General features: G+C 42.3%; 1 protein-coding gene across 1 annotated transcript in view; it reads right to left on the minus strand.

Annotated features, from left to right (window-relative positions):
- Positions 1-3303, minus strand: part of LGALS12 (galectin 12) — a 262129-nt gene extending 258826 nt beyond the window's left edge. Inside the window, exon 1 of the mRNA XM_086938060.1 lies at positions 3123-3303. Within this exon, the coding sequence (XP_086794186.1) occupies positions 3123-3173 (51 nt within the window). The 5' untranslated portion in view covers positions 3174-3303. The remainder of the gene's footprint in view (positions 1-3122) is intronic.
- Positions 3304-16707: the final 13404 nt, after the last annotated feature.

The raw sequence follows: 16707 nt of genomic DNA on the forward strand, positions 1-16707 counted from the left end.
CGTGACAGCAATACAATGCACCTCTCGGTCAACATCGTTTCTAACTGGTACTTCACACACGCTCACTCTAATAGAGCATTTGAGATGTTCTTTATCTTCATAGATTGCTTGTTCCCAAAATTACACTTTGCATTTAATGCTCAGGGCTTTTCAGTTTGTGTGCAATTTTAACACTACCAGACTCATCTGCCACCAGTTGCTGATCACACTCAGGTACTTCAAATTACTCCATTTTGTGGAAAACCAGCTCAGTAGCTCAAGCAATGCTGGAATCTCAAGACTCCCTGACATTTCTCTTATATCCCTTTCTATTCAGCTGAGACACAGCAGCACCTTATTCATAGTAGCGCTGTTGGAAAACCACGACAGTCACTCCATGTCTGGCAGCCGATATAATAATAATAATAATAATAATCCCCATTTGTAAAGCGCACAATCACCCGTAAGGGTCTCTAGGCGCTGGGGGCCGTCGGGAAGATTAAGCAAGCTATTGCCCAGAGTCTCATGGTGCTGGGCTAATCTGCCGCTGGTGCCGGGGATCGAACCGTGATCCCCAGATTCCGGAGTCAGTCGCCCTAGCTGCGGCACCACACCTCTTCCCTGTGTTAACCTAAAAACAGCGGTTAACACAAATATTATGTGTGTTAACCTCTGTTTTAATGACTAAAGGCTGCACAATACCCTATCCTACCCACCCCAGCCTACAACCCGCTGGCTTGACATTGTTCTGACTTCACACAGAGAGTCTATGTGGATACTCGGCAAGCAATGTACACTAACCCCTTAGACTTTTTACTCCGTGGTCCTCTATGGGCCCTTCAATACTTAGGGTACCATTTAGAGGAAGGTGTAAAAGAGTGGGGCTATCACTCCATTAAACCTGCAGTTCCCACCCTGCTTACTTTACAGAATATCTGTGGTCACACTAGGACAGGCTTACACAAGAAATGCATTCAACTGCAGATAGACCATGAATGAGAACTAGACTTTCTCCGACGTATCAAGGGTATCAGGGTCTCAAAAGCAAGCAAAAAGGGGCCATGGTTTTCACTCCTTGGGAGGTTAGAGAAAGACACAACAGAGATACGACTGCCAATTTAATCCCCTGGGTGTGGAGATACAGCACATGGTGAACTAATGATGGCTACACCGTGCTCAAGAAAATCTCCTATTCCTGTCTTTTCCGCATAAAGTCATAGTAGCCAACGCTTTCATTTCATTCATAACTCAAATTTGGCAATTCAGCGTACCCGAGGTTCCAACCAAAAAAAGTACCCAAAAGACTGCATAACTTACAAAACCCGACCGTTCGGTTCGTCTTTAATCTGAAAACGTTTGGGCCTGTTTCTGCCCACTGAGAGTCCCTCCACTGACTGCTAGTCAAAAACACAGATCCACTTTAAAAGGAGTTTGGCTAATGCAAAAGGCCGGCAGGGGTCTGCCCAGCAACATGCGACTCTGGGCAATAGCTCGCTTAATCATCCCAACGGCCCCCAGCGCCGAGATACCCCTTCGGGTGTGATTTGTGCGCTATACATGTACTGGATTTACATTTATTTTTACTAGAGCTCCAAGCCCACCTATCTGACTAAAAAATTGAAGTGCCACTAGCCAGTACGAGAACTAAGGTCTGCCAACTCACACTCCCTAGCTTCAACTTGCTGGAGAGGTAAGGCCTTTTATGTTTAAGATCCCTGCTTGTTTAACTTGCTGAACTCCTTGCAAATACCACGAGGAAATACAATCCTGTCAAATTACGTAAAAGCTTTGGAATCTGTTTTTTTCCACCCAGTAAACTGATGGAGAAGTGTGGCTCACTGGTTAGAGGAGGCAGACCTGGAAGCAGAGGTCAGCCCGGGACCAGGGTTCAATTCCCAGCTCGGCGGGGTCTTGAGTCCTAAAAATGTCCATGGACTCGACAATTCTCACTCCGGTGCCTACTCGATTCACGGGTTCACACTCTGCGACTCTGGGCAATAGCTTGCTTAATCTCCACAATGGCCCCTCGCGGCGGAATGCCTGGCTTTCACCTTGCGGATACCCTGCCGGGGTTATCTCACAGGGGAATACCAGGACGGGTTCCCTAAGCAAGCGCTTAGAAACCGCTCGGTGGTTTGCGCTATATAAATTCCTGTACATTTACTGATTCAGGTATCTATATACAGCCCTTTCTATTTCTATAATCAAGCGCTTTACAGGAACAAATAAATTAAGACAAGCATACTTCAGTCCCTATTTAGATAACTAGGAATAGGATTCCTGGGTGAAGAAACCGAATACTAAACAATCATGGAATACACCCATACCATTAAAGTCAACTGCTTCATGTGACTTTTCTTCCTGTGAGACAGCTTTCTGCAATGACATCGCACACTGCCTTTGCTAATGTGTCCTCCAGTGGCATGCCCATGTTAAATCAACGTCCTACCATCAGTCCTCGACCATCCTCAGGCCCTGGGAAACAACAGCTTTTAAACTAAAATTAAGTTTCTAGGGAAAAAAGAACACAAAAAATCTGCTTATTTGGAAAGAAATCCAAACAGCATACAAAAACGAAGTAGAAAACTGAAGTGACTACTGTGAACATTCTAAATCAAGAATGAACTTAGACAGGCGGTGCATGTAAATAAATAAACTTGGGAGCTATGTGGCCGTGCGCAGGGTAGAGATAATATGAAGAAAGGGATAGGTTGGGAGACGAGGGGGGTCGGAAGTTTGAACTTATCTCCACACTGTAACCCTGGTAGAAAAAGTTAGAGTAAAACGACTATCTGAATATATGCAAACAATTACAAACATAAGGGGGCGAATCCAGTGCTGTGTGCAATATGCGAAACTTCCCAAACCAGTTTCTTGGGGGTGGAGCAGGTTATGGGCGGGCAACGACGTAATATCAACAGCAAAAGAGCCCGCCTGTCACCTAATTTCTGTAGGAAGCAAAGTCGATTACTGAATATTTACGTATCTTCCTTCCAAAGCCCAATTAAAACCTAGCGCTCAATTAATTTCGGAAAATACCGAACGTCGCTACATTTTGAATGGTGAAAGGTGCAAAAACATGCCACACCGCACGGACTGCAAATACAAGTGTCTGTGCCTAAGTAAGAGCTCGCGCTACCTACCGGATGGAAGACAGGCGGCTGCAGGAGGAAGCTGGCCGGGACAGCCTCCATGGCTCTCTTGACAGTCGCCAACAACCACAATGCCCTCGGCTAGTGCCGCGGTGTTCCTCGCGCGCGCACCAGGATGACCTGATGCACGGCTCAAGTTCTCCGCAACAGCTGCTGTAAGTCACATGAGCAGGTCACGTTGCTCAGAAGAGCATAATTAAATAAAAAAATAAAACAGCCTTTTGGAAAACGCGGTTTGCCTTTTTAGGCACCAACGGGTCCTAGTGCCGACTGCTGAGGAATGCTTGTAAATAAACATTCAAGTTTAAAATAACTAAATCAACTCCGTGGTTTAACGCTTCTGCTGCAGAGCTCAGAGGCCGCAGAAACATTGTTCAATCAATGTGGTCCTGTCTTTTTTTTAAATTTTTGTGCACATAGCTGCCAGGGTTTCAGATTGCTTATGTGTGACATTATTATAATTTCAGTGTAATTATGAGTGACATTCAACGACTATGAGTGACACTTTTTCACGAGTAAAATCTAGCAAGGTTGACGAGGGAAACATAAATATAAAAAATTACATCCATTTGAGCAATGGGATGGTGCTGTAGGGCCCGACTGTACCAAATGGGATGTGAGAGCCCCAGTGCGGATAATGCCAGCTGCATGCTAATAAATTATATAGTTACTTAGTCACAATAGCCGACTCACAGAGCTGCCAAGTTTTCAGACTGCATATGTGTTTCAGTGGACTTATAAGTGACATCAAACATCCAAATATGTGAAGTGAGAGTGGCACTTTTTCTCATGTAAACCCAAGCAATGATAAGTTAGATAAATAAAAGAAATTATATCTCTTTGAGCAAAAGCTCTAAAACATTTTGAAACCTCTGCAAAAACGCAGAAATGTAAAGTCACTAACGTGCTGCCCCTTTCAAGAATGACAGACCTGTAAAACAATTGGGGCCCCATGATATTAAACAATAAGACTTTGAAGGCAATACAAATACACAAGTCAGTATTACCCTGTTTCTCTTTGTGACACACACTCGGACATCTGCAGAGATAGCATTAACCTATGAGGCTTCATAATGTATAGGGCTTTTCCCATTGATTACTATGCTTGCATTTATATTTCATTATAATATGCAAGCGGCGTTAGTTTACATGCAGTTAGCTGAATGTGAAAGAGCAACTTTTTCAGACGTGTCTTTCCTCAACCCTCCCCACCTCCCCCCACACTCTCATATTGACTTTATTGTACTACAGTGTGCTCGGTCGGGCAGGACTGTGGGACCTCCTCCACCCTCCCTCCCACCCCCCACCACCCCCACCGCATCAGGCACGTGGCTACACCGCTGTTAGACCAGGTCAAGCAGCACTGAGGGGTCTGGCATGGACGAGATTGGTGCCCCTTGTCTGCTCTGTCAGTGGCAGGCACAGCAAAGATAAACAAAGCTGTCGCCCGCGGTTCTGTGACTGCCTGAGGCCCCCAATAAACCAATAAAACTACCCTGATGTGTGTTGAACTCTTATATCATGCATATGAAACCCTCTATTTCCAGCTGCTTTGTTGCACAGAAATTTTAAGTTTTATCAATCCAGCTTGATCACATCTACTTTATTGACCTCTGAAAGATTACATGCTGAGTCAGTCCCAGACAGATTCAGACTATATTTGCATGTTCCACCAAATGAGCTGCAAAACTGACCATTTGCACAAAACATAAACTGAATTGCCACTAGGCGCCTACATATTGCTTAGAACTGTGCCAATTTGTCCCTAGTTTATTTCTATGGCCAGAGATACTCAATTGAGCAGGCTTGCACCGGGGAACATGACATAAGACACTATGTGCTTTAAACGCGAAAAGTGCTGCCAGGGCACAACACAGTGCTTAAACATGACAGACAACACAGCCCCCTGAAATAGCAGTCTGTGCCCCGGCACGGAAGCTTGAGCCCTTTCAATGGTTAGGGGTTCACTTGACGGGCAGCCCCTGCATGAGTCATCGCGCCAGTCAGCCAAGCAAGATACACACATAAAACTGCACAACTATAACGAACACATGCACAAGTTTAGCTAAACTTGCTGCCCTAATGCGCTGCGAGTGCTGAGACACTTAGAGGCCAGCTGAGTTTGCTCGATTGAAGTGAGCCCCGGTCTGAGCGGCGCCGTACGTGGTAAACTAGCGCTGATAATGAGCCACTCTCTAAAACAACAGAGACGCTACTGGTCATATCACACAGTAAGCTGTCCTCTGTATGTTTTTATTTTATTTAAAAAGGCGAGTACACACCTCACTCATAGCCAATATTTATTACAACAATAAAAAGTCACTTTTACAAGGTAGGGTTTCTTTTTTTTTTTATACATTTTTTATTGATTCAGTACAAAGTCATGTATACACAAAAAAAATAAACAAATATTCCACATACATAGAGGTAGTAAAACCATAAAGTAGTCATAACATCTAATATATACAGTCTAGGTAACATCTTCATATTATTAGATAACATAAATCATGGTCTCTACTGATCCAAATAATCTATCAGAGTCTGCCAAATTTTATATCCTCTTCTCTTTTTCCTAATAGATTTAATGCGATAGAGGTTAAACTCCAAATTAAAGATGTTATAAAATTTAGCTCGCCACATCTCATATGTAGGTGCCTCAGGTTTTAACCACATCGATGATATACACAGGCGAGCCACAGCCATGGCCATGAATATGACATATCTATTCTCTTGATAACCTGGAAACAATTCATCATCATTCGACAAACCAAAAATAATCATCTCTCTAGAGATTTTTACATCGCATTTAGTAATATGAGCTAGAAAGAGTTCCATAGAAATAAAGAGAGGTTTTAATATAGGGCAGTCTGAAAATATATGTAGAATATCTGCCAAATCACATTGACACCTATAACATTTCCCGTTGTATGCGTTACTCCATTTTAACATTTTAAATGGTGTGTGATAGAGATTAAATAAAGTTTTATAGTGTTGAGAATATAAATTGGCAGAAAGAATAATTTTATCAGCCATAAATATTGATTCTTGAAATGGTACTGTTAATGTGCCTAGTCTCGTACACCATTTTGATGCCTGTTGGTCCATATCATCCTGATGCAAATTTAACAAAAAGTTGTAAACCGTCCCTCTGCGTGTTGGTTTTTTTAATATTTCAATAAATTCATTAGAACATAATGGTACAATATGTGGGTGTGTATGGAAAAAAATCCTTATTTGCAAGTACTTAAAGAAGTCGTGTTTCAATAGGGTAAATTGGTCTCTTAACTCCTGAAATGAGGCAATAATGCCATTTTTAACCATGTCACCCATAGCTGTTATGCCCTTCTCCCGCCAGATGTCCATAGTACGATCCCTAAAAATTGCCGGGAGGAGTTCTATAGAATTGCAAGGTGTGTGAAAATTAATACGACCTAATGAGATAAATTTCCGAATAGAGCGCCATCCTTTAAAGGCGGACAATATAAGTTTGAATCTAGTTCTTTTGTAGTAGCTGGGTTCTACAAAACGAAGTAGCATTTGACGAGATTGTGGACCTAGTAAAAGAGAGAAAATATCAGGGCTTTCACAAGGGGGTGGAATTCCGCCAATTTGAAAGTATTTAATGTTTTGCATAAGGCATGCCAAGTAATAAAGTGTAAAGTTTGGAACTCCCCAGCCTCCTCTTAGGATTGGTAAAGTCATAAATTTAGATGCTCTGCGTGTTGCTTTGCCACTCGATAAAAATCGATCAGTTATAGATTGCAATTTTTTCAATTCTAATGTGGGTATTTCCAATGGTATTGCTCGGAAATAATATAACACTTTTGGAAGGATAGTCATTTTTAAAACATTGCGTCTCCCCACTAACGATAAATGCAGACATTCTATTTTGTCAAGTTGGTTTTTAACTGACATTAATATATCTGTCCAATTTGATGAAACTAGCTGTTGTGGCATGAGTCTAATTTTAATACCTAGGTATTTAGCCTCTATCGTAACCCTGCTGTCATTATGACAGAGACCAGGTGAGCATATAACCTGGGTTTTTTGACTATTGAGTTTATATCCGGATACATTACTGAACACACCTGTCAAATTTTCTATTTCAATTAGTGCAAGTTCCGGATCAGAAGTTATCACTGCAATATCGTCAGCATACGCTAACACCTTTATATCACCGCCTGGTAGAGCCATGGGCTGGATTTGTTGGGATGACATTAATGCCTTTAACAAGGGTTCTATATAAATGGCAAATAATAAGGCTGAGCAGGGACAACCCTGTTGTGTGCCCCGGGTGATATTGACTGCCAAGGATTCTTGTCCAGATATACAGATCTTAGCCCTCCGGTGCCTGTACATAATTTGTAGCGAAAATATGAGTTGTGGACCAAATCCCATTTTCCTCATAATTGTCCACAGAAATGCCCATGACACGCGGTCAAATGCTTTTTCAGCATCTAAAAGCACCAATCCGACATCTTTGTGATGTGCAGAAGCATAGTCTAATGTTGCAATAACCCGGTGTATATGGTTAATAGTGCCGCGTTCTGGGAGAAAGCCATGTTGTTGTTGGTAAACTAAGGTTGGGACGATTTGACTCAATCGATTGGCAAAGATTTTAGAATATATTTTTGCGTCCGCATTTATAAGGGAGATAGGGCGGTATGACCCAGGTAGATGCGAGGGTTTGTCTTTTTTATGGAATATAACTATACAAGCATCTTCCCATGATGGGGGAGGGTGACCCTTTTGAGCTTCTAGAAAGGTTGCAAGCATATCTATTTTAATTATGGGAAATAGGATTTTGTAGACTTCTAATGGCAGTTTGTCAGGGCAAGAGGCTTTCCCGAGGGCTAATTCTTTCAATGAGGTCTCGAGTTCTTCAATTGTAATAGGCAGCTCTAATTGTTCCTGCTGTGCTAAATTTAAATGGGGCAACTCCACGTTATCTATGTATTGATTAAGTAAATCAAAAGAGAAATCTTCTTGGGTATAGAGATTTGTATAATATTCGTAAAACACTTGTAATATCCCCTCTAGTGTTTCTACACGAGTTCCCTGATTATTTTCTATAGAATTTATGCGCTGCATATTTTGTCTCCCGCGCATTCTCTGTGCTAAATATCTGCCTATATTTTCCCCATATTCATATCTTTCTGCGCGAAACGCCTTATATTGTAATGCTATATCCTGGCTCCAAATCGTATTTATCTTCGCTTTACGTTTCGCAACTTCATTTTGGGATGTTTCACTGTTACGTTGTAGTCTAATATCTTGGATTAAGTCATGTTCTGCATTCGCTAAATCTCGTATTAATTCTATCATTATATTTTTCCTTTTCTTTTGTACGCTCCAACTATAGCCAGAAGTTTCACCGCGTAACCCTGCCTTAAAACAGTCCCAAACCATTGCATACGATGTGGAAGCTCTGTTATGATCAAGAAATTGCTGGGCCCAGTCCATTATTTGGTTCACATATGTTTCGTCTAGTAGCAATTTCTTATTAAAGGTAAAGGATCTTTGTGTTCTATATGTGTTAGATATGGGTAACTCCATAACAATTGGGGCATGATCAGAGGTGATGCGTGGTTTAACAGACATATTGGATCCATGTGCCCAGTGTCTGGGTATGAAAATATAATCTATTCGGACAAATTTCTTATGTGGTGAAGAAAAATAAGTATATCCGGGATCGTTCGGATGTGTCACAGGCCAACCATCAATCAACCTATGTTGGGATAATAGTTGCCGTAATGCCCTGAAGACCTTTGGCTTCCTCCCTGTATATCTAGAAAAGCTTGGATCCCATGTGTTCAGTTCACCATGGATATTAAAATCACCCAGTACAATTAATGGAGTGCTCCATAGGGCTAATTCTACATTTAGATATTCTATAACTGCAATATCATCCACATTGGATCCGTAAACTGTACAAATCGTTGTTACGACATTACCAATTACACATTCCACAATAGCCCAGCGTCCAAAACTATCTACTTTAACCTTCCCCATCGTGTTTACAGAGCGTTGGCCTAGGATAGCCACCCCTCTATTCGTAGTTGATTGTTGCGAAGCAGCAAGCACGGTAAATCCAAGATCTGTTAATACATGTCTTTTCACCCATGGTATATGTGTCTCTTGGAGACATATTATGTCAGGTTGAATTAGCCGAATTTCATGCATCACACATTTACGTTTTTGTGCATTGTTGAGACCACATACATTAAAAGAACATATACGGAAATTAGGATTTGCCATGAAAAAAGTAAAAGTTTGTTGCAAATATTAATTTATAACATTGTACCATTCCAGCAGCATCAAAAAAGCTATTCATTTCAACATGATAATCCATGACTTTGACTGAATTTTCCCCCCTTTTTCCTCCCAAGTACACCCCCCCGTAAACAACCCACCCCCCCCGAACCTCCCCCCCCAAAACTACTGCCCTCCCCCCGTGACCCTTCCCCAACATTAAGGCAAAGGGGCCTATTGCCCCGGTGATGTATGTGAGAGCGCCACCGATGTTTGGGCGTGACCAATAGCCAAAACATTAGATAGAGTGAGTCTACATTCTATACATTTGGACCACTAATCTTCAAATCTTACTTCTCAGTTCGAAAATGTGAGCAAGGAGAATATAGACAAGGATGCTCATGCTAGTGCTACAGAAGAAACGCGTACAATTAGGTCCTGGAGTGAGGAAACTTCAGAAGGAGATCCTACCATTATAGATCAAGAAATAGAGCTGGACTTAGCAGATTCTATTCAACAAACTAGCTCTAGCCCGGGACTGCCCAATCAAATGCCCATTGATATTATATTGAAAGCAATAACGGAGCAACGACTAGAGGCAAAAGCCGAACACCTGAAAACGCATAATGCATGCAAAAAATTGCAGAACACGGTACGACGCTTAGTCAAATCATGTAATGATTTCACAGATAGGATGGCAGAAGCAGAGGGCCGCATATCCACATTAGAGGATCAAGTAACACACATTAAAACCAACCTTGACGACTCTAAAGGTCTAAAGGAAGACGTGAACTCTAAATTGGTTGACTTAGAGAATAGACTTCGTCGTAATAATCTACGCGTTTTGGGAGTTCCAGAAGGAAGCGAGGGCCAAGATGTACGACAATTTGTTGTTGAACTATTTGAAGAAGCCTTTCCAGAAGTTAAAGAGTGGACCTGGTCTTTGGAGATCCAGAGGGCACATCGTTTCCCTTTCCGCAAACAAACTGCACGGAACACCCAGACACGTCAATATCCCCGAGCCATCTTGATCTCTGTGAATAACTTTTTGGCAAGACAGAAAGTGTATGATCTGGCTAGGCCGGACAGGAAGCGCTCCGGGAAGGGTATAGAATTTTTGTACGCCCTGATTATTGTCATTCCACTGTGGAAAATCGTTGGCGAATGCGCCAAATGATTTAACCATTTCAGAAAAAGGGCGCGCAAGCTTTCTTGCTCCAACCATCTACGCTTAAAATTGTGTATAAAGGCCAAAACAGATTCTTTACCGCTGAGACTCTTGCAAAGGCTTATCTGGATACACTAGAGTGAGAAGTAAGATTTGGAGATTAGTGGTACAAGGAAGGGTTTCTAATGGGAAGTTCCTCGCTGCCTGCGTGGTGATTTTGGTACTGTTACTGGACTCGGTACAGCTGGTCAGATGGTTCGTGTGTGTGGGCGGTGGGGGAGGAGACAGGGTCCACATGATGCTTGGTGAAAACAGCCACTCTTGCTTAGCCCCATCACACCAACTAATCATCGCTCTCCTACAGAGGCCTAATTTTTCCTTGACTGAAAAGCCACTCAATCAGTGCCGTTATCCAAGCTGCTGAATCCCAGTAAAACACAGGTGTGGAACAGGCACCAACACGGTCACGCTATTAATACAATTTAAAAGCGCATGATTTTGCAGAGATACCTCACGAGGCACAACTTACTAAGTTTGCGACGCGACCTTTTATGCAGGCCGCATCTTGCAGCAAGGTCACCCGCCGCAACAAACACCTGCCCGGGCATGATTGTGTGGTTCGGCAGCAGCTACATGGAGTGGCTTGTGCCGGAGTCCTGGAACTAGAGCAGCGGCGTCACTAAACTTTAAGGGGCTCACTTGCAAATTAAATGGAGGGGCCTCCTTGACTCCATGGTGCCACGCCGGTGATTGACAGCAGCACTATCGTATGCTGAGAGGGCAGCCCCTCCCTCCCCTTACAGTGTGTGTGATGAGTAAGCCCGAGCCGCCGGCGCCGTATTCATTTGTTTCCAGGGCAACGAACACAGCAGGCAGCCCTGGGCAGAGAATGGTTCAGATACATAGTACAACGACTAGTGGGGAAACCACTGGTATACCAAACGCATAGCGGAAATCTAAAGTATCACAATGAAGTTACATGTAACAATGCTTGTTCAACAACCATAAACCAATAAAATATTCACGTTAGGACCACATTGGTTCAACTTGTGTACTCATTTATATTATCATGAATAACATGAAAACATTGTTATTAACAAGATGATAAATATTTCCTATATTCCAGAAAAAATCTTCAAAATATCATTGTTGAGAACAATGTTAAAGTGTTATTGTCAATTTGGAGTGGTGTTGATCATAAATACATCACATTAATCACACAACCAAATAATGGATGGAAAAGCCCAATGCATTTCGGGTAGATCCCTTCTTCAGGGGCACTGTGGAAAGAAAACAATTGAAAACAAAAAAGGAGAAACAGCGAGTAAACAAATGTATCCAAAATTCATATGTACAAATCTGACAATATTTACAAGATGCATGCTCGTTCAACGTTCAAAAAGTAAGCAGCGGTATTGGATATAAATGCCTTATGTGTTGTCTAAAGGTCAAAAAAATTAATAAATTGAAAAAAGTGCATTCAGAAAAGCTACCACCAGTTGTGTGTACGATTAAAGTAAAGTCAGGATTCGTGCGTATATGAACCATGCCAAAGACTGTGTACTATCACCAACTGTCTGAAAAAAATAAACTCACTGTGTTTTTCAGTTGTGTATATATCACAAGAATCTTCGAGGAAATTGTCTGTTGCTTCACTCTGTGTTTTATGTGAAAATGAGGATCATTAATAATAAGCTCCACAGAGCTGAGAGAGCCTCAAACACTAGTCATGAATGCTGGATAAACTACAGTTGAGCAAAAACTTACTGGAACAAAGTGCAGATGGAGGACCTGTATTAGATGATACAATCAAATTTTACTCTCTGCCTAGATGGGAAACTGTAAACGACTCACTTAGCCAACCTGCAATGAAGAGGAAACTGCTCTTAAAAAAGTGTCACGTTTGTCAACGACATGCCTAATCTTCAGTTGCGTTGCATCACTGAATCTAAAAAAGGGGAAGACTCACCATATAACAAGCTTCGCGAGGAAAACAGTATATTGAAATCCAATTGAGAGCAAAGGAATCACTTCATTAGGTAAATATTCTGAAAGAAATAAATGAACCTTAAGTGTGTGCCTTGTGTCCACCAATGCATGCCATTAAATCGCATATCTCGTTTCTATGTCACTATCCACAATGATACAAGTGCTCACCATGAAATCAGTAATAATGTCCATGTCACATTTCCTGAGGATGAGAACCGCGACGCTGCAGGCGCCTGTAATCTCGTGTCCCAGTGACTCGTATAGGGAATCAGTATGCTAGTAATCCCTTCGGTGTCCTCGCAGTCTGTAATAAAATGATCAAACCTTACAGGGGTACCTTCACTCACAAGATCGCAATGTAAACTTGTACAACGCGTAACGTAAATAGACGCTCAAACACAGCTGTATGCTCACCTAGTTAAATGAAAAGCGTGTCGTCCTGAATCGTTCGACTTCCAAAAGAGCTCGTAAAAGATGCGAAAGCTGCGGGTGCCCTCAAACTAATACACACGTGTGGCTGCAATAAGCGTAGAAAGAGGACTGGCAGCATCCGCCATGATGTAGTAATGAAAGTGTGGAATTGTTTAAAAGCTGAGACGTAAAAGTGGCCTGGCTGAGATAACCGTCTGTGAGATCAAGCGGGTATAATAAATAAAGATACTCTGTATAGGCCCCTTATGGGCCATTATCCATGTGGCTCCTGTGGTGTTTGCAAATACACAAAGATACAACTCTCTGAGACGTTCAACTGGGAACTCAGGGGCCACACTAACTGTAACACCTCCCACTGTATTTACATGCTGACATGCCCGTGCGGTTTGCAATATATTGGGATGACAACTCGCCCAATCAAAACCCGCATTATTGAACATCGCAGCAATTTCCGCTGCAAAAAAACTCATACCAAAATGTGCAAACACTATGCTGAGTCCAATCACAATGCGGACTCATTACAATGGGTAGTGCTTGAATCCAGTCCAAACTGCCCTAAAAATGTCTTGTTCCGGAAAGAACAAAGGTGGGTCCACCGCCTCTCATCCGACAACAGAGGCCTCAATGAGGACATCCCTTGGCACTCTCTTTAGACTAGCCACCCACTACTCTGATAATGTAATTCTAGATCTTTTACCTAACTTGCTCTTGGTTTTGCCAACTCTGCTGTAAGCTCCACAATTTTACAATTCATGTACCTTCCACTGGCCCATTATGTGTTTCCGATCCTTACCACAGATCAGAATCGTATACCAAACATCCAGTTTGACAATACTTGAGGCTTTTACCCATCCTGTAATGGCCGACACATTAACCAAGCATATCACCTGACCTATTCCAATGGGCGGGGACGGGCGCAATTGCATGACGCTCCGCACCATAAATAGTGAACGCCACCGAGCTCCTCTACCTATTCGAGCTCGGCGGTGATGGGTAGGTGAATCCGCATGGACATGGGAAGTTTGAGGTAAGGTGCACCCCTCCAACACAACACTATATGTCTTTGACATCCCGTCCATCTATAACCAACCCTGACCCTCTTTGAGGGCTTTGAATCCTTTTGTAACATGAATGGTGACAATTTTTACGTCTTGCCCTTTAGCCATATCCAAAGGTCCAACCCGATGTACCGACCCGCCGAACACTCATGTGGCATTTTAATCCCTGACCATTAGGTGAGTCAGGTGATAGTCCAGAATACCAACCACAACACAATTGTTTGGCCTCACACTTCGATGTGCATAGTGTCTCCTCCGAGACTGCTGCTGTTTTTAAATCACTGTTTTTTAAAATTATTTTAACCACTTCTTTCATGTACACAGTGTGTGTGTGATGTTTACACTGCATGCTGCAACGACACAGGCATGGTTTACTGATGCTAGTTGCAATTCACCACCACTAGCATGGTACACTGTGTTCATGCCCTGGCTCTGACCATGTATGCTTGCTGGAGAAATGTAATGCTATTAATTCTGTATTCTTTTCCTCCCCTTGTAGGCATAGGATTGAACCACAGAGGTAAACTACACCCACACTACACATGACACCAGCATGTTGTTGATTAAATGTAGTTTTCACCACTAATAGGTCCTGATGAATCGCGGGCGATCAGCCACACGCGAGAAACATGTTGACCAATCCTTCCTCTAGTCTCATCTAGGGTCACTATATCTTACTTGTTGACACCTAGCGAGCTAGATTCACGTTTTAATTGCAGTAGGGGGACCCCCAGAATAAAGTGGTTTCTGACACCCCCTGCTACATTTTAAATCACTCCTCTAGGCAACTAGCTACCCCTCCCACACACCCGCACTTCACCATAAGGCAGTTGGATACAAAAGATCTCCGCCAAAGAGCCCCTCTCAGAGGTGAGCCCGTCGGGGATTGCACCGCCTCCCCGAAGAGGAGCAACGCCTATGATGAAGCATGACACCCTTATGGATGTGTGAGGCAAATACATCCAACAAAATGGATGCCCAAAGGTGTTACATCTACACCTCCGGTCACGCCAGTTACACCTAAACTCCTCTCTTCCAAAGGAACAGTTCAGCAACCCCCCTTTTTTGCCATACCTTTACTTGACACGGGCACAAGCTGACACTGGACCTTCCACCCCTTTGAGTGGTAAATAGTGTCCGTTTGATCAATTGATCACCCTCCCTTCTTCTTGACAATTACTCTGTATATGCCCTCAGCATGTGATCGTGCCGCGACTAATCTTGCTGCTGAAAAAAATAATAACTGCGTATGTTGCGCGACCAATAACTGTCTCAACAACCCTGGGTAAGATAGACTCACTGTCTATACACTAAACGAATAAATTGAATCCACTGGAAGTGCAAGACTCACTCCACATGTAGCTAAACTAACCTCAGTGTAACCGCAAAGGGCGTCCACTAGAAAACGGCGACCATATTGTGATGTTGAGGAATGGTGCAAACCTCACTAGTGGTAACAATGTCTCACTATATCCAAGATGAAGAAATAGAAAAAGGATGCTGAGAAAAGTGACAGGGTGTATCACCACATGGAGCATGGCTACCACATGATGTTTAAGGAAGAAACACACGAGCAGTATCAAAGATGATTAATAAAGTGCCACAGTGAGGACAAATGAATATATGAGAAGAACACAAAAAGAGATGATGAATACCCTAAAAATTGGTTAAAGAAAATGGGGAGTGTGTGTACATTAAACAAGAGGTGAAGAGAACATGCAAAAATGATAAAATAAACATTTTGACCAGAAGATAATCACATTAGCAACACTGAGGATGGAGAAGCATATCAAAAGAAACATTGCAGTCCAATCTTATCATTAATCCGCCTGGTACCAAAATGTGCAAATATTTTATCCACCAAGCTTCTCTTTGTGCAAGTAATATAGTGTGATTCTGGTCGGCCCGCAAACTCAAGGCCTCCAGAATAGTCAATTCCAATTGCGCATTAGTATGCTGGTGTTCTAACCAATGTGTGGAGAAGTATGATTTGATTGACTTAGTGCGGAACGTGCTTTTGCGTTCAGTAATGCGTGTTTTGATTTTTCATGAAGTTTTGCCTACATATAGTAGACCGCAGGGACATTTTATGGCATAAATTACATGAGAAGAATTACAATCCCCATTGTTTCTAAGTGAAATTGCTTTTCCTGAATGGGGATGGTTTATCACATTGCCAGTTAACACATTGTTGCAGTGAACACAATTAAAACATTTACGCATTCCGTGAAAACGTTGTTCAATTTCCATTTTAGTTGCCAAGATTTCCTTGATGTTTTTACTGCGGGTATACACAAACAGCGGTTCCTCGTCAAATAGACCTTTGAAATCAGGTCTTAATAATTCCCATCTTGATTTGATAATGCGTTTAATCGCATATGATCTAGTGGAATATTTGGAGACAAAGACATGGCGCTTAGACTGCGTTTTGATCTTGGGAATGAGTAAAGACTCACGTTCTTTGGTTTGTGTTTTGTTCAATGCTTCAGTCAAAATATTAGAGGGATAACCTCGTTCTCTGATTTTGTCTTGTTGTTTTTGTAGAGCCTCTGATAGGGTGGTGTCATTGGAAGTTATCCGTTTAACTCTCAACATTTGAGAGTATGGTACATTTCTGATTAATGATGGAGGGTGAAAACTAGAATGCAATCGCAGGTTGTTTCTGTCTGTTGGTTTC

This window comes from Lissotriton vulgaris, chromosome 9 (assembly GCF_964263255.1).
Source record: "Lissotriton vulgaris chromosome 9, aLisVul1.2, whole genome shotgun sequence".
NCBI lineage: Eukaryota > Metazoa > Chordata > Amphibia > Caudata > Salamandridae > Lissotriton > Lissotriton vulgaris.